This window comes from Lissotriton vulgaris, chromosome 7 (assembly GCF_964263255.1).
Source record: "Lissotriton vulgaris chromosome 7, aLisVul1.2, whole genome shotgun sequence".
Lineage (NCBI taxonomy): Eukaryota > Metazoa > Chordata > Amphibia > Caudata > Salamandridae > Lissotriton > Lissotriton vulgaris.
This window is the reverse complement of record NC_141695.1, coordinates 897,602,077-897,621,432: the sequence shown is the minus strand read 5'-3', so window position 1 is coordinate 897,621,432 and position 19,356 is coordinate 897,602,077. Positions and strand designations below refer to the sequence as shown.

Sequence of the window (19,356 nt, the reverse complement as noted above, 5' to 3'; positions counted from 1 at the left end):
AGCTATTGGCGTTTGCTAATGATGTTTGTTAGTTAGTTTTTTTTGTTAAAAAGTATCTCAGCAGTAGCATAAGTAATAAAATAAAATCCACAAAGCAAGAAAAGGGGGCAGTATCTGTAGAGTTGTAAATGGACCTCAATTAGCCACATAAGGTACTGCACTCTTACTTAAGCTACAGCTGAAACGTTCAGTAAGGCAAGACCTATTGAATTGCAAATGCTTGTTTGAGTAGCATGTTTTTACTTCACCTCAAGTGCTTGAGCTTCCATCTTATTCAGACAAGGCTACTACGTTACAATCGTACTTTCTAGAAAAAATGAGTAGTTGTTTTGTTTAAACATATCTACACAACAACTTGTTAAAGTACGCATTCAGTGGCCATACTGTTTTGAGGCACACATGGACGTGCAAAAACATAGGATAACAGTTAAGGTTGGTCATAGATCGACATGGATTGTTTAAATGAAGAAATAAGGCAGACACCTTGCACTTGGGTGTTAATAGTGGACTGTTTATATTATGAACCAACTTGGTAACAAATTGCACAGAAACAGCTACAGTGTACACAGCCCATCACAATAAAATCAAGCTGTAATGACTAATATATGAATTGCACACATGCAAAGGGTTAAAAGCAGAATTTCCTTTTTCTTAAAGAAAGATAAAATAAGCAAACAATCATGTGACATTTCCAACCTAAAAACAAGACGCTTATCCTTGTCGGTTGCAAGTCTGCAGCGAGCGAGTTTGATCTAGTTCTGTGCTTCTATTTACAGACACATTGCAGCTCTATTTACTGAAACTCCAAAGTTGGAGAAAATGGTTTTGGGACCTTGGTGAAGAATTGTTATAAACCTACTGGCATTTATTCTGCATGCAATAATCCATATTTGTGAGAAAAATCTAAAAAAAACACATGCTCTTATTTGCAACATTTGCTTTCGATAAAGGTAGTGTTACAATATATTTAAACTATGACCTGAACAGTTGGTCAAATGTGGAGGTTGGGAGTCATCCGATAAGATAGCCCAGTGGTGTAGTGTACCTGCTACACGGATCAAAGTGTAATCGTCAGCACATAGGTTTAAAATACAAGCACGACAGACACAAGCTTTTATCCTTCGGGGACTGATAAGTGACTGTTTTTCCCAAGGTTGCCAGTTATAGAACAGGTCATTATTATTTACCTTTTTTCCATAGACAAAGCATTGCTCTTCAGTCGTGCAAAGTTGGGTTCTTCCTATTTCTAGGATTGCTGGGACACAGTTTCAAGGGGTATAGTTTTATGATTATCATTTAATAAAAGCAAATAAGGATTCCACTATTGTAACTGAATAGACGAGCAGAAGAATATATAGAGCAATGTCTTCTTATTTTACAGAATTTAGACACCCAAGTGAATTTGACTCTAGTGCAAAACCAAATCATGTTTGCTCACTATTATTATGATAGAGCGCCTATAGACACCACCAGGAAATGGAAAATAGTTTACCAGGCACAGCGGCATAGAGTAGTGAAAGACCTGATCCCAAGCCTATATATAAGGGGTGTGTAAGGAGTCCTACAGTCCCAGGATAGGATGAATTCTGATAGATGATATAAAGTGAATGATACCAATTGGCCAGTTAATTAACTAGTCTGCTCCTTACGGTCGCTTGACTTATCAAATTAGCTGCATAATTATTAGATTTAGCTTTTATGTACAATAATCTTTTTTTTTTTTTTTTACATTTTACTACTTTAAGGCAGACGTATACTGTGACCTGGAGTGATCCTGGGGGTGTGACAGTGCATACACACGACTGACCGAGTTCATACAGATGGATGTGGTTGGAAACAGGCCTCCCTTAATGGAAGAATTAAATCCTTGTCTGTTTGGTTTCTCTTTGGCATTCAGTATAGTTCAGGTTCCATTCGGGCAATGAGAGAGGCCTGTTACCAGTCTCCAAAACCTTTGATCAGAACATGGGAGCACACACCAACTCTTAAATGTGAGAGAACGCCATCACAACTCCAGAGTATTATCTCTGTAGATTAAACCTGCAGTTTGTCTCTGGATCATTGTGTTATCTCCTTCCTCAAAGAAGATAGGAGCCTCATGCAATGGTAGGGTTGGGGGTGGTGAGGATTCTCAGTGACCTCTACAGAGCCAGGTGGCAGATTCTCATTGGCTCTCGGTTTAGCTGTCCATCACTAAAGCAGGTGCTGAAGAAGGGGTAGAACCGGGCAGCCTGAGCATCTTGGAACGTGAAGAGATGCCTCATGTCCTCCGCGTTGTAGAAGCCCACCCTACCCTCTTCACAGGACAGGTAAACTCCCACCTTCCGCGGGCGCGTCTGCAGCGTAAGGGGTTTCCAAGGATTCGTGGCAGCCCAGTACTGTGTACTGTTCCTTAGGCGGAGGGTCCAGTAGCCGTTCTCTGGGCACAGCTTGACCTTGGCTGCCCGGTCCACGTGGTCTGCAGCCACGCCAAGGTCCCACTTAGTCTTGTTGCCCACCCAGACCTCCCAGTAATGGCTGCCGCTCCGGAAGCTCTCGGAGGCCAGCACATTCACGCACTGCTGGAAGCACTTGGGGCTGACCTGGACTGCACGTGGCTTGGGGACTTCCGTCACCTCCTTCAGGTCACCGGAGAAGATTAGGTTAGGGTGCGCTGTCTCTTTGTCAAAAGTCAGAGGGGCTGGAACTGCAATGAGAAAATGGGGTAAACATTTGTATAACAAAGGTCATGCATGCACTGCTGTGGTGTTATGATTTTTCTCGCTTGTTCAAGAGTTTTTTTTCTCCCCAGTGCCCCGAATCTTATGCCACCTGGTGTGGAATACAAATCATGCATACAGTTTAAATATAATCCGGAGGCCGATGCTAGCCTTTAGATTAGCCAATACACACTATTAGCATGCAGCATTTGATGTTACTAATTACCAGCCCATCCCCCTTTGTAATCTGCTCTGACAATTTGGAACGCAGAAGCGACTGTGCGGGAAGGACATGTTACAGTGGTAACTTCAATGGCAGACCCCTTCAAGATCTCCTCAATTACTAACGCCGCCTCCATATATGGCCACCTTTATAGAAGAAACACATAGCTTAACAAGCCAGTTTATCTAAATCAAACTGAGAAAGAAAAGCCATGATCAGATGTTATAATGCAATTAAAGCTGCATGCAGAGTTTGAGCTTCACTGACAGGTGGTGGAAGGATATTATAAGTGAGATCGTGAGAAAAGGCACAACATGCCCCAGAGATAAGGCTCCTGATTAAAGAGTGCTGGCTGCTCAATGCACTCTGTGTGATATGTATGCTCCACAATATCGCGCCTAGGGCATTACGCTCAGTTCCTGAGGCCTCTTAAGTATTGAGCCCATTTGTGAAGAACACAACTGAAGTACTGAGTTCAATTTGGGCAGCTCCAATGTAGAGGGTGCCGTTCTGTAGTCTATACTTTGGTATTCTTTCTTATTTTGGAGGCCACAACTAGATTATGAGGTCATGTTTGGGCAGCCACACCAGAGTATGGTTTCCTGCTCTGAAAACTATCTGCAATAATGAGTCCAGGTCTGGAGTCACAACCTGAGCCCTGTGCACAAGGCTGGTGGCCCCCACCCACCTCAAGAACAAAACATATTTTCACTTAAAGAAAAGAGGCTAGATACACATATTGAATTTCATTAACGCACAAATACGGTACAAGAGGTAGCTTTATTTAGAGAACAGTACCCTGGGAACTGCTCCCTATGAGATAGAGCAAGACATGGATAACATTGAAAGGGCTGGGGAAGTCCTTGGGGAGTAAAGGCACTAAATAATCACGTGCAGAACTGGAAGTCATGTAAGGCCTTGGTGTGCAAGCAGGCAGGACATCGGATGAACAGTGTGGATCTGACACGAACATGCTGACCTGGGCAATTGTTTACTTTCCATTCTTCACACTTCCAGAGCAGGCCACACTGCTGTCCTCAGGGTTTTGGCCCATACATTTTCAAGACAGTTGAAAGCGCTTTCCTGAGTCGTGAAATTCTCCTAGCCCCAGTAAAAGTATAAATCACCAACCAGACATAGTAACATTACACTCACAAAACCTACTGCACAGGGGTTTACAGTAAAGGAAATCTGTTGTAGCCAGGGTGTTAAGTGGGCCGGATCCCTCGGGATCTCAGACCCGTTAGTAATTAGAAATGGAGAGTAAAACGGGTCCCTATCGGTCCCTATATTCATACCCTTAACCCTACAGGCAAATAAAACTGATCGATTTCTGAATAATTAATGGAAATCGCCAATGTATATTGTAAACAAAAAGAGAAAGAGGGTGTTTAACTATGTGTAGGGAGGAAACTCCTGGTCCCCTGTTAAATACTTTCAAAAACAAATGGAAGAGTACCCCCGTGAGGCTATAGTAGAATGAGCCTCTGAAATCAAATGTATTGTGGTGCACGTGGTGCCCAACCAACCAAGGACAACATTAGTCCTTTAAGAAGACCCCTCACTCACCAACCTGGTTGGTGACATGCTTCATCATCGGGGTCCCACCCCGAAGGCCGAGTGCCAACAGGGTGTGCTTCGACACCTGATTACAGTGGAGTGGATATTTTTCTTTTTATATGTGCAGTGAGATATTTAAAAGTGAGCGATTTAAAAAGGTGTCCAATGCTACTCGCTCCTGGACTTTATTCCGGAGTGATTGGACACAGAGTATAAAATTTGTGAGACCTTTGTCTAGTTAGGTATGCTGCGGTGTTTGAGACGTGTGGTTTATTAAAAAAGGCACATGTGTTATGTGATTAAAATATAGGTCTACATGTTTCAACCATGTTAATATCATAGGTTTTTGTCAGGACCAAAGTGAATGATCTGGGTGGTGCACACACGCTAAGGTGTGCCCTGCCCTCGATCAATGTGTAAACAGGAACCACAAAATTGTAGTTCACACAAAAAGATGTAAGGCGGTCTTCTTCCCGGGTCTGGAAAAAAACCTGCAAAATAAAGGTTGTAGGAAATGGGGTTGGGACCACAATAACAGAGGACAAACAGGTTGTCACACAAATAACAAACAAACATGCAAGAACGTGCTCTCGAAGGTGACAACCAGACTGGGGTGTCAAAGTCATGGACGTCCCTATTGCAATATGCACAGTGGGCCGGGCGTGATCAAGTGACCTGCACTGGTTGCGCATTTCCCATAGTGTGCATACCTGTCAGTTAAAACAATCGATACATCCCATTCATATACGTAATACAAACTATTACCTAGTAATGAGGGACGTGGGTGAAACAAATGATCACGTGTCAGGGCAAATGAGTGGCCCACACAACTGTAAATAGACACCTTAAACCACCTCAATCAATCTTGCGATAAATGAAAACTATGTGCTGGTCAGATCTTGTCAACGTGTAGTCAGTGGACCACACACAATCCCACGTATTCTCATATCACTTGGAGCAGGCTTACTCAGAGTAAAGAAACTATTTGCTTCATGGGCGTCCCGATTTCAATGGCTGATCGCTCACGTAATCTGTTTTGTCGGAAGACAATGGGTAGAATCAGAACCGGAGTGCCGTAATCGCTTGGGGGTGATCGCCAACATAAAACAGCGAACTTACTTGTGGCAGGATCCTGGAGGTCTATTAACCTACTTGGTAACCTTCATGGAGCCCCGTTGGTAGTGACCAGCGATCAGCGCGTGCACTGTTAATAACTCGAACACTCAACCTCCGGGATTCAGCGGGAGTCGGAGCACGTGAGACCCGACAGCCAATGGGATTAGGCCGCAGTGGGAACACGTGGAGCCCGACAGCCAATGGCGGTTAATGTCAGCTGACACGGCACGGAGGCCGTGGGTAGTCATGGTAACGTTGCTCATACTGCTGTCGGTCTTAAATAAAGTTGTGACAGTGAGTTGTGAGTGTGGATTTACAATATGATCAGGACAGTGTGTGTACCGCTAATGATCATGGATGTAGATTGAGTCCACAAACGTTATATAATGTTCGGGAGGAGGAACCAACACAGAGTATTTTGAACAGGAAAAGAGAGGGGGGGGGGGTTACAGTAAAACTCTGTATATTCCGGCACTGAAGGTGCCAGGGGTACATAAGGCAGCTATGGTCCTAAGTGCTGCCAGTCTACTATAGCTCACCTGAACACCCAGCATTTGGGATCTAGGTAATGATACAGAGAAAGAGTCAGAACAGATTGTTAGGAGGCCTATTTGGTAGAGTTCATATGCAGATGGACACTTATCCCATGATGGAGTTCCAGGGTATATTGTCGTTAAGACCAGTCTTCTTAAAGGACTAATGTTGTCCTTGGTTGGTTGGGCACCACAATACATTTGATTTCAGAGGCTCATTCTACTATAGCCTCACGGGGGTACTCCTCCATTTGTTTTTGAATCGCCAATGTATTCCACGTCAGTGATTTAGTTCTTGTTTATATTTCACGTTTTACTAAATATCGCACTTAATACAAGTGGCACACTATAGGGATCACAAACATGTAGTTTACATGTGTAAACCATGACTAGAACTACTTAAACCACGCCCCTTTTAGAGACCCCTGCCTTTTTGCATCTCGCTTAAAGCTCTGGTTGTGGCATCTGGCAGGATGCAAGCAAGCCCTCCCCAAGTGCAGACTAAATGGTAAGGGTATGTGCATAATCTGATGAACATCAGAGTCGGCCTGGACCAGAGAGAGAGCCGCATCTTCCCAGCAGCCTTGGGACTTTAAATGACCGCGGGAGCTGGTGAAAATTAATTCACAAGTCAAGCACAGGCTGATAGAACAATGACTCGACCCAAACTCCCAGGACGTCTACTAGCAAGCCCGCCTTCGAGGGTTACTCACTCCTAACAATTATCTTTTATGTTAAAATGAAAATTCTGAGAATCGCTTTGGGCCGATGAACCAGAGAAACAAACATTTTCATCTTAAATTATAATGTTCTTCATGGAACGAGGATGTGTTCTTAAAATCATGCTCTTCTCCCCACTCCCCCATCACACGAAAGGCAAATCAAGGCTCTCCTACTCTGCCATTTACAGACTCCTTGAAGCCGAATGCATGTCTGTAAGCAAGAGGTCTGGTTCTGACGGTTATTCAGGGAGACCCCAGGGCATGGGTACTCACAAACTTTCTCTCTGGGGCCAAATTTACAGTGTGGTTTGTGGCCAAGGGCTGCACCGGTGGGGGCAGGGTCAGTGGGGGAGGGGGCGGGGCCAGAGCAACAAAAAAAACTGTGACCATGAGGTTGAACACAGGTTCCTGCAGCCATCATCCTTTGTTTTTTTCGTCTACTGAGCCACCAGACATGGCATACACGCATCTCTCTCTCTCTCCCTCCATGTCTCCCTGTCTCCCTACCTCGCTCCGTCTGTCTCCCTCCCTCCCTCCCCCTCCCTCTCACTCCCTCCCTCTCTCTCCCTCTCCCTTCCCTCTCTCTCCCATCCCTCCCTCTCTCTTCCTCCCTCCCTCTCCCTCCCTCCGTCTTTCGCCCTCCTCCCTCCCTCCCTCTGTCTTCATCCCTCTGTCTCCCTCCCTCTGTCGCCCTCCCCCCTCTGTCTCCCTCACTCCCTCTGTCTGTCTCCCTCACTCCCTCTGTCTGTCTCCCTCACTCCCTCTGTCTGTCTCCCTCACTCCCTCTGTCTGTCTCCCTCACTCCCTCTGTCTCCCTCACTCCCTCTGTCTCCCTCACTCCCTCTGTCTCCCTCCCTCCCTCTGTCGGTCTCCCTCCCTCTGTCTGTCTGTCTCCCTCCCTCCCTCCCTCTGTCTCCCTCCCTCCGCCTCCCTCCCTCCGCCTCCCTCCCTCCCTCTCCCTCCCTCTCTCTCCCTCCCTCCGCCTCCCTCCCTCCGCCTCCCTCCCTCCCTCTGTTTCCCTCCCTCTGTCTCCCTCTCCCTCCCGCTGTCTGTCTCCCTCGGTCCATCTCCCTCTCTGTGTCTCCCTCCCTCTGTCTCCCCCCTGACTCCCTCCCTCTGTTTCCCCCCTGACTCCCTCCCTCTGTTTCCCCCTCTATCTCTCTATCTCTCCATCTCTCTCTCTCTCTCTCTCTCTCTCTCTCTCTCTCTCTCTCTCTCTCTCTCTCTCTCTCTCTCTGTCTCCCTTCCTCTGTCTCCCTTCCTCTGTCTCCCTCTTTCTGTCTCCCTCTTTCTGTCTCCCTCTTTCTGTCTCCCTCTTTCTGTCTCCCTCTTTCTGTCTCCCTCTTTCTGTCTCCCTCTGTCTCCCTCCCTCCGTCTCCCTCCCTCCGTCTCCCTCCCTCCGCCTCCCTCCCTCCGCCTCCCTCCCTCCGCCTCCCTCCCTCCGCCTCCCTCCGCCTCCCTCCCTCCCTCTGTTTCCCTCCCTCTGTCTCCCTCTCCCTCCCGCTGTCTGTCTCCCTCGGTCCATCTCCCTCTCTGTGTCTCCCTCCCTCTGTCTCCCCCCTGACTCCCTCCCTCTGTCTCCCCCTCTCTATCTCTCTCTCTCTCTGTCTCTGTTTCCCTTCCTCTGTCTCCCTCTTTCTGTCTCCCTCTTTCTGTCTCCCTCTGTCTCCTCCTGACTCCCTCCCTCTGTCTCCCCCTGACTCCCTCCCTCTGTCTCGCCCTAACTCCCTCCCTCTATCTCCCCCTGACTCCCTCCCTCTGTCTTCCTCCCGGTCTGTCTCCCTCTGTCTTCCTCCCTGTCTGTCTCCCTCTCTCTCTCTCTGTCTCCCTCCCTCTGTCGTTCTCTTCCTTCCTCCCTTTCCCTCCCTTCCTCTTCCTACCTCTGTCACCTCACCGTGTGTGTGTCAGCCCGGGCTGAGACAGCTTCCTGGGCACACACACAGCCACACCCGAACACTTCCCAGGTCTTTTAAAGACCATTTACAGGTTAATGAGGCGTTGTTGTATTTTACCTCTTCTTAACCCCCTGCAACTCCACTCTGACTGTTACTGGAATCGCCCAGGCCCACAGAGCAGGGTCTCTGAGTCCTGCTGCCGGCAGGGTTTGCGGACACTCTTTAAAAGAAATTAAAAAACACACGGGTACAATGTCTGCAAGGGCCGAGGGCCGCAAAAGAAGGCTTGCCGGGCTGCCGACGGCCCGCGGGCCGTACTAGGAGTACCCGTGCCCTAGGGGCATCACTTTGCTCGCTAGAAATTAATGACGCTTTTGGGAGGCAGGCCCAAAATGAGGAACCGTGAGGAAGCAGACATTCAACTAGTCCCAAAAGAAGCGCTCTTATTGGAGTTAGACTTACTCTAGTCAGTTTCAATAAAGTGTGGCCAGATGACCTAGTTATAATACTAAGTCTGCCACTAGCTCACACTGTGTAATCCTGGAAAATCAATTCATCTTTACTGTTCAGACTAGGCTCGCATGTGGTTAGTACGACACAGGCAGAACCTCAACACATTTTAGTGTAGTTTTCAGACAGACATTAGCAGTAGTCGGGGACTTCTATAGGTGGGTACCTGGGCGAATGGACTTCAGCATCTTCCTCCACAAGGTGTACTGCAGTGGTCCAGAGTACCTCTCGATCCACAGGTCCGTGCTGATTTCAGGTATCGGTGGTAGGGGTGCAGTGGGCCTGAGGGGAAAAAATAGAAGGCTGACAAGAAAGTAAGCTGGGAAGCAAAAGAGGAAAAACAAGAATTTCCAGGGTTCCTTATTGAAACTTTTGGTTCGACATGTTCTTAAGATCTGTAGCACTCTCCAGTGGCTCAGCAATTTATGGAGGGGCACTAATCTTCAGTGGACTGGCAAATGTAGATCTGCAGTGTTATCTGGCGGCCCAAGCATCTAGAGAACTCCACTAACAAACCAACACGCAGTGATGCAAACGGTACAGCCGTCCATGGATCAGAATTGCTCCACAACATAAGTTATATGCACATTTGCTACTACTCAGACTCCCACCACGGTCTCATATGACCCCTCACCTGAGGGCCCTTCATTGCCTCCTGATAAAAATAAAAGAGGGTGGTCTTTAAGGGTATGGTCCTAATGCACAAGGCCATGCATGAGACAGGCGCGTACTATCTCAGTGAGAGGATCCGCATCTACACTCCAGCTCGCATCCTTCGCTCCTCCTCTGCGCACCTTGCAAGAGTGCCCAGAATCAACTGCCTCAGAATAGGTGGGAGATCCTTTTCCTACCTGGGCCCACTCCATTGGAATAAACTTCCATTAGACCTTCGACAAGCCCTCCATTGATTTGTTTAAGAGTAAAATAAAAACCTGGCTTTTTAACAGTTAATCCAGGTGCTCCGGTCGGTCTCCCATTGCCTAGCGCCAGGACACTGCTGAGTAGCTGTGCGCACTATAAAACAGTATACCATAACATCTGTGGCATTTCCCAGTTCCACACTCTAAAAATACATACCTACTATTAATGTTTTCAGGGATAATTGCAGTGGTTTGCACTGGTATATCTCGCACACACATCTACCTACAATGTTTTCCAAAGGAGGCAAAGCATCTACAATATTTATAGGACATAAGCTATATACAGATGCAAAATTCAATAATATCACAACTTTTTGCAGCATTCTTCTGTGGCACAGCTATCTATAGATTTGCGGTGTCCTCCAGTGGGGCACCTATGCTGCATGCAGAGCTCTTCAGCCTCTGCGGATCTCCAATATCCTGTAGTGACTCCCAGTAAAAAAGAAATCAGATTATCCATCAAGTGACATCATGCAAAAAGTGATAGGTCATCACGTTCCCTTTCAGGCCCCTTCAGCTCTTGGTCCCTCAATGTTGTGTGGCCCTCACATGAACGCCATGTATCTTCTGTCAGGAATCTCACTACCCTTAATCTGCATCCCTTGCAGGACAGAACCCACAAACACCACTGGCTGTCACTCTGTGTCCATACCGTTGGTGGCTGCTTGTGTAGGGTTTGGCTTAGTGGTTTAAGTTAACATAAATTAAACCTGCCCTATTTCGGACAATGAGCAATGCTTGTGGTTGTTGATTTTCATGCCATACTCAAAAATCCAAAAATGTCTTGCCATGTCAGCCAGAAGTGCCGGTGAACCCTCATTACTGTGATTCAAAAATTCACCTAAATAGTTTGGGGCTTCATGTGAAAAGTTCATGTGCATGCACCTTACACACCATCCAAGTTTACTACAGCATGACAGCTCTTCCCATACTTAGAGCCCGAATCAGAGTTTGGAGGTGTGGGAGCGGGCAGCCACCGCCCCACTCCCACACTGCCAAAGCTCACTGCTGCCCAATGGGCGGTGTGGTGGTCCCGCAGCGGGGCAGTTTAAAGGCTATATGCGAGCCTTAAACAGCACAAGTGCAGGACGGCCAATGCATGTTCCTGCACGGCAACACTAACCAGTCCATGCCGTGCAGGAACAGTGTGTGCATGCACACAGGGCGGCACACCATGTGCCCCCCTGTATGCACCTCCATGCACAGAGGCAACAGAGGGCCCTGTAGTGCCTCCTTTGTTTCCCCACTGCCAGCCTTTTCAGGGGAGACTCACCTCCATGAAAAGGTTTGCAGTGGGAAAACTTGTAATATGCTTGGGGGTGCCACATATTGCTTCCCATGACTGCCAAGCCACTGCAGGCTGCATTTCCTGGCGGTTCCAGCAGGCTTATGGTGACCCGACCATCATACTTGTAATGCGGCGGTCGGACCACTGGTGTGGCGGTCTCTGGCAGCCACCGCACCTCTACCAAAAGTTTGGCAGTGCAATGGACCGCCAAACTCGTAATTAGGCCCTTAGTATTAATCAATACTCTTTCCTGGTATTTTGGAGGATTTAAATTAGAATGCCCTCTTTTTTATTTTTATAAAAGCTGTCAATCCTAATGTACCCGCTCCAGCATTTATGGGGCTTCTTAAGAGGAAGAGAGGGCTGTTGGAGTTACTTCCAGAAATGCTAACTGTGAGTTCTATGATTTGTCCCCTCAGGCACAAATTCCACTGCAACTCCCTGTGACATTTCAAGGGGCTTTTCTTATGTTTCCTCTTCCATCACTTCGCTGATGACAATTATTTTCCAGACTTATCAATAGTACCCGACGTGAACTGTGAGAGGGGAAATTAGCTCTGTTGTATGTACATGCTGGGACTAATCAGGTCCTTTCAAACACTGTTTTTGCATGGTGAAGTCGGCCTGGGACATCTGACAGCTGGCATGCTACCCTGTTTGCAATTGTGAACACTGGTCTCAGGAAGCAGTAACCCATTTCATAGCCTAAAAATGGTAGGGACCAGCCTTATTTTTTAGGGTGAATTTGGCCAGTGAAATTGGCTGCTGGCCTTTTCACCCGTTTTCATCTGCTAACAGGACATGGAGGAAGCTGTCCCCTGTTCGAGGCCTCCTTCGCCTTCCTTTTTTGAGGATAAAAAAGGCCTGAGGCAGCTTACCTGGTGACGTGAACAATTCCGAACAAGGTCTGGAGCAGTGCTCACGTGTCCCAGTTCTCATTTTGCTGCAGGGTTCAAGTCGACACCAGCCCAACTCGGTTCGTTATATGTTATGCTAATTGCATTTCTTGAGTGCACGGTTACCCGAGGGTGTCCTGGAGCTGGCTACTATCTGTCCAAATTCCACAGTATGTATTGGCCTACATGGTAAACAGACAGGTTTTCAACCCCTTCCTGAATGTCCGCAATTCCGTGGTGCTTCTGAGGTGAAAAGGAAGTTCATTCCATGCCCAGGCGATGTAGGTGGCAAAGCTTCTACCGCCCCAGGTAGCTTTTTTAACTAGTGGTACAACCACCCCTTTTGCTTCAGCGAAACGAAGGGCTCTTCTGGGGATGTACCATTGGAAGCGTTGTTGCAGGTAGTCTGGTCCTGTTCTATGAAGGGCTTTGAAAACCATGCACAGGGATTTAAAATGAACCTGTTTCACATGGACCCAGTGTAGCCTTTTTATTTCCTTTTTAACCGAAACAATTTTTGGTGTCCCAGTCAGCAGTCTAGTTGCTGCATTTTGTACTAGTTGAAGAATGTTTAGGTACATTAATGTACAGACTATTACAATAGTCTACACGCAAAAGGATTAAAGATGACATCTCTATCCTTTGACAGTTTGCTGGTAGGAATGATTCTATTTTCCTTATTCTATATTCAATATATGAACATGGAATCAAGTCAGCAGCCCTTCTCATTATTTGTGGGTGAAGGAAACCTGGGAAGCTGACAGCAGACCCGGTCCCTTGTTTGCAGTTGCCTCACTAGACCGCAACACAGTGCGCAACAAGCAGGCCTGGCCCTGGAGGCCTGGCAGAATTTGCAAAACGAGTACAGTGGCAACTGTCAGCTGCTACCAAAATCCTAAACTCACCTTTTTCTAGGGTGAAGGAGACCTGGGATAGCGGGCAGCAGGGCTAATAAAAATTGCAAGGGATATAATAAAACAAAATTTAAAAAACACAAAGAGCCTAAAGAAACTGCCAGAGTATGCCACTTAAAAACTCTGTTTAGTAATGGATTTTTAATCTCTCCTGGTGTTCGCAGATACCAAAAGTTGTATTAATGAAAAATACTGCTTGCTCCAGGGTAGGACTAAGGGCCGGAATGGACTTTTTTATTGCCCCTCAAGTGTCTAGGAGTGTGGGGCTGTTTTTGCCCTTCCTTGCCCACAGGCAGGGGCAGGATTTTAATGGCAGAGGCGAGGATTTATGTTCCCTTGTCCTGCTCATAGACAAGGGAGATTCCTCTTGTTAACCAGTTGGCGCCTGGCACAGATGACCACTGGAAAGGTGAACTCTGCCGCATCTGTGTAGAGTATAAGGTTCACACGCCTGCTCACATGGAACTCAAATTAAAGAAATACAATAAGACCGTAAAATACATGTCAAGACTCAATCTGTGAAAAAATGAGAACCAGGATGTAAAAGATACTTTACATTCATACAAATTTAATCTATGTTAATCAGGAAAAGTAAAATAATAGCATTGGTTCTAAATATATCCTGTAGGACCCTGTTTTGAGGTGTCAAACTGTGTTTGACTGGTACCCAACCATTCTCCTTAAGTCAGAAAAGTTCCCACATGAATCACTGGAGTTTGGCGACCTCTATGAAATGGTACTGTTTCTCAAATCCTCCGAAGTAAATATGTGAATTATTCAATGCTGGGGAAAGGCCCCCCTGGATCTCAATCCAGAATTGTTTGAAATGGGTATCAACAAGATTGAACTGAACCAACAAAAATATCAACCTGAGATACCCAAGGGGAGGGCTGACGTCCAGCTTCTTTCTCGCAGCAACAGCTGTCACTGTTTCCTAGACCAGACCATCACTACTACACTTGCACTATCTAGGTGGTATTGACCACCAGGGTATAGAAACCCTCAGAATGAGGGTTGCTGAGACAGGCGTGAAATCTCTACACAACAGGCCACTCAATGAGTGACGCAAACTCCCACAATGGCAAAGTTCTGGTGATGGGATATATTCTGAAGCAATAGAAAATGAGAAGAGGTGGCACATCTGTAAGAAGAGACATGAACAGCAAGCGCAGAGGAATTGACAGCATGTGTGCATTATCTAATAGGGCAGGTTTACCACTAAAAGTAAAATGGTGGGGTAGGACCACCTGTCATTATGGTGTGACATAATTTCATTTTATGTCAGCATTGTTCAGTAGTAGCACAGCTATTTGAAGTATCCAGTGTCACAGCTAGTCATACATGTTCAGTATTAGAAAATGTATCCACAGATCTGCTTTGTTTGGCTATGGTATTCTTAGGTAATTTGGAGAAAAAAAACGTAAAATCCATTACTTGAACATGCCATACAGATTAGTTCTCAACATTTAACACCATGCGCGCTAGCGGAATTCCGCTCGCACGCTGGGTTTTGCGGAAACGCACTTTACGTGACGAGCTGGGCTCGTCATCAGCGTGCGAGGAGGCTACGCCATGACGAGCCCAGCTCGTCATCAGCGTCGAAGGGGTTAATTCATAGAATCCTCTAGAAAATCTTAAAATCTACAACCTAATTAAGCTCTTCCAGGCAATTATTTTTCTGAGCCCAACTAAAGCACTGAATTTCATGATGTATACGAACACCATCCAAGTTGCTCGCACTACAGAACCCCATAGCAAATAATGAACAGCATAAAACATTGATGCATAGGCCATAAACTTCAAGTTAGGCCAAGTGTATGTGCAGCGAATCAATTATCTGTTCCATAGAAAACCAAGTAAAACATTTAGCAGAATATATATTTTATACAGAACTGTACAAAAATACAAGATGCTCACGTGGTTGCAAGATTAATAGTGCCTCCTACTCACTTGGTCTTCAGATTATCCACCTAGAAAGGAAAGTAAAGAAAACCACATTAATTACATTTTTCCTGACTCTCCAAAGCGGACTTTTGTGTCATCGGAATAGGTAAACATCATCAAAAACAAATTATCTCGCAAAACATTTCTGCGAGTAGTCTTCAGGAAAACTACATTAGTGTTAAGTTGGTACTTGTACCTCATCAATATTTGTTTTGAAACGCAACTTCATTCCACTTTTGCAGTTTCTAGGTTTACCCTGTGTTTATATTAAACAGTGAAATGGGTCCCAATGTGTCCACCTTTAATCAATGCATGGCAGAGATGGAGCTGCCCGATTTGAATGGCCAACTGCAAGCCACACTGAGATGTCAGGCGGAACGAGTAGTTTCTGTCCTGTAACTCCAGTTCTGTAGTAGGGGTATCTCTGTTCTAGTCATAATCTAGTGAATAGTCCTGCTCATGAGCGTGGACCCCTGAGCAATCAAAAATAATCTCTTAAGCTGTCTAACAATGCAGTCCTGCACATACACTTAAGAGAGAATTTAAAGACATATAATGCAGCCTATATCCACAGGCTACACTATCCAGTATTTCAACTAGACATTCCACCAAAACCACACACAGCACAGCCTGCCAATTTTTCTCCATAGAGAAACCTTCCCCTTTAAACAGCAAAGCCTCTGGAATGATAGAGAGGAAGGGAAGGACAGACAAGCCCCATAGGCTGCCATTATGTGGCTCAAAAAGGGATACCGTGCCTTTAAGGAAACTTTCCAGAACTTTCTCAGTATCCTAGAATGCCCAGCAGGTCCCATTTACTTTCAGTTCTTTTTGAAGGTGTATAACGCCAGACCTGTAGCATTCGGAACATAAACATCTGTCTCCACCGGGGAGGAGGGCGGGCGCTTATGACTATAACAGAGATACCCCTACTACAGAACTGGAGTTACAAGACAGAAACTACTCCTTCTGTAGTAGGGGATCTCTGTGTATAGTCATAATCTAGTGAATAGAATGGCAAGCCCATCCCCACACCAAAGCGGCGGTGGAGAGAAAAATGAGTACCACACCACTACAGTACGAACAGATTTCGCAGCAAAGCCTGCCCAACCTGAGCGTCTACCCTGGAATCAGTGTCCAGACAGTAATGCTTAACAAAGGTATGGACCGACTTCCAAGTGGCCGCCCTGCAGATTTCTGCAATGGGAACATTACTTAAAGCAGTCATGGCAGCTTTGCCCCTGGTGGAATGAGCCTTAGGTTTACCCCCTAAGGTCTTATTAGCCTTTTGATAACACAACTGTATACAGGACACTATCCACCTCGAAATACACTGTTTCGAAGTAGCAAGACCGGTCCTGACCGATCCATAGTTGATAAACAATTGGTCTGACCTACGAATATCCTTGATTTTATCCAGATAAAATTTAAACACCCTCCTGACATCCAGGGGATGAAGAGACCTTTCCGCTGGAGAGGAAGGATTCTGAAAAAACGTAGGTAAAGTTATGGTCTGGTTAATATGGAAATCAGAAATAACCTTAGGAAGAAATTTAGGGTGAGTATGCATAACAACCTTAGCAGCATGAAATACAGTATAAGGTTCTTGGCAACACAACGCCTGAATTTCACTCACCCTGCGGGCCGATGTAATGGGCACGAGGAACGCCGCCTTCCAGGACAGGTGCTGCAACGAAGCCTTATGAATATGTTCAAAAGGTTCTTTCATCAATCTGGGCAGCACCACATTCAATTCCCATGAAGGCGAAGGAAGCCAGACAGGAGGAAACACTTTCTTCAAGCCTTCCAAAAAATCCTTGATCACAGGGATCTGGAAGAAGGAGGTCTGTAAAGGGCATTTCCTGTAGGCCGTCAGCGCAGCGAGATGAACCTTAATAGAATGAAAATTAAGGCCAGACTGCCCCAAATGTAAAAGGTACGGAAGGATGACACCTTCCTCACATGTCGTTGGATCATAGTTCTTGGATTTGTATAAACTTTAGGTGCTAAAGGAGATTTACGGCGTTCTAGAAGGAATACACTAAACATCAAAAATATTGTTCTTGGCAAAGAGGGCTGCAGAGTGGTACATTATGAATAGATTGCCATCTGGTGTTGGGCAGTGATAATTGCACTTTGTTTTTCTCTTGGAGAGTCTTTTGTAGGTTGGCGACTCCTCCTTTGGGTGCTAGTGCGCATGGGCATCGGCTCCATCCTTCGATTGTTTTGCCATAGTAGGGTTAGATGGAGTAGTATGATAGAATACAGATAGAAAAGCCCATGTAAGTGTATCTAAATAAGATATTGTTGGAACAGAGACAGGTTTCCGGGGAGGCTGGGAGGGCATGTACCACTCTGCAGCCCTCTATGCCAAGAACAGATGCATACTGGTAAGTAGCATATTCCGTTGGAGGCATATAGGCTGCAGATGGTACATTATGAATAGACTATACAGCAGTTCTCTCCCTAGCGGTGGTCGCCAGTGTCTGTTGCAACAGTCTGAAATAAAGTCTTTAATACAGCTTGTCCCACTCTAGCTTGTTGTGTTGTGTGCACATCTACACAATAGTGCTTTGTGAAGGTATGCGGTGTAACCCAGGTAGCTGCTTTGCATATGTCATCTAGTGGAATGTTTCCCAAGAATGCCATAGATGCTGCTAGTTTACGTGTAGAGTGAGCTCTAGGAGGAACAGTTATTGTCCTCTTTGCTTTTAAGTAGCATATTTGTATACATTTTACAATCCATCTGGCAATGCCCGCTTTAGAGATGGGATTGCCCTTATGTGTAGGAGAAAAAGCTACAAATAGCCGTTTTGTCTTTCTGAAAGTTTGTGTTCTTTCTATATAATACAATAATGCCCTTCTGACATCTAGTGTATGTAGGGCCCTTTCCGCTACCGTCTGTGGTTTTGGAAAGAAGACCGGTAGTTCCACTGACTGATTGATGTGGAATGCTGAAATTACTTTAGGCAAGAATTTTGGATTTGTTCTAAGAACCACCTTGTTTTGGTGTAACTGCATGAATGGTTCTTGAATTGTAAACGCTTGTAACTCACTTACTCTTCTGAGTGAAGTGATAGCTATGAGGAAGGCCACCTTCCATGTGAGGAATTGTATTTCACACCTATGCATAGGTTCAAAGGGTGGTCCCATTAGTCTGGTAGGTACTATGTTGAGATTCCAGACTGGGGAAGGTGGCAGTCTTGGTGGAATGACTCCTTTGAGTCCTTCCATGAAAGCTTTAATTGCTGGTACTTTAAACAGGGAAAGATGTTGCCTGTTTTGTAGGTACGCCGCTATAGCTGCGAGATGAACTCTGATAGAGGTATACGCTAAGTTACATTGCTGCAAGTGTAGTAAATAGCAAATAATCTGTTTAGTGGATGCGTCCAAAGGGTTGATGTGATTACTGTTACAGTGTACAGCAAACCTTTTCCATTTTGCTGCATAGCATGCTCTGGTGGTAGGACGTCTTGCTTGTTTAATGATTTCCATACATTCTGGAGGTAAATCTAAATATCCAAACTCTTTGACCTCAGGAGCCAGATCGCTAGGTTCAATTGTTTGGGATCTGGGTGCATTATTTCTCCATGGTTCTGTGTAAGGTGCATGGGTAATTATCGTAGCTTTTGATGTGGCACCTGTGAGAGTTGTAGTAGCGTGGTGAACCACGGCTGTCTTGCCCACATGGGTGCTACTAGTATCATTGTCATTGAGTGCTGTTGCAGTTTCCGAACCACTAACGGAATTAGTGGGAGAGGGGGAAAAGCGTAAGCAAATTTGTTGGACCAGTTTATCCATAGTGCATTGCCCTGGGACCGGTGGTGTGGGTACCTGGATGCGAAGTTTTGGCATTTTGCGTTCCGATGATTGGCAAACAGATCTATCTCTGGTTGCCCCCATCTTTGGAAGAATGGCTGCAGTATTTGGTCGTGCAGCTCCCATTTGTGTACTTGTTCTGACTCTCTGCTTAGGATGTCTGCTATCTGATTTTGAACTCCTGGTAGGTGTTCTGCTAACAGATAGATCTTTAGAGGAATGGCCCATCTCCAAATGTCCTGTGCTAGTCTGGATAGTTGGAGAGAGTGTGTCCCCCCCTGTTTTTGAATATAATACATTGCAGTCATGTTGTCTGT

At 45.9% G+C, this 19,356-nt stretch overlaps 1 protein-coding gene across 3 annotated transcripts in view; it reads right to left on the bottom strand.

The window, feature by feature from the left end:
* Nucleotides 1–490: 490 nt before the first annotated feature.
* The window catches only part of LOC147702657 (zinc-binding protein A33-like), a 98,166-nt gene continuing 79,300 nt past the window's right edge, over nt 491–19,356 (bottom strand). For all 3 annotated transcript variants that reach the window (XM_086931320.1, XM_086931322.1, XM_086931321.1), the window contains 3 exons: nt 15,227–15,246; nt 9,425–9,540; nt 491–2,686 (listed from right to left, as the gene is read on the bottom strand). In XM_086931320.1, the coding sequence (XP_086787446.1) occupies nt 2,142–2,686; nt 9,425–9,540; nt 15,227–15,246 (681 nt within the window). In that variant the 3' untranslated portion in view covers nt 491–2,141. The remainder of the gene's footprint in view (nt 2,687–9,424; nt 9,541–15,226; nt 15,247–19,356) is intronic.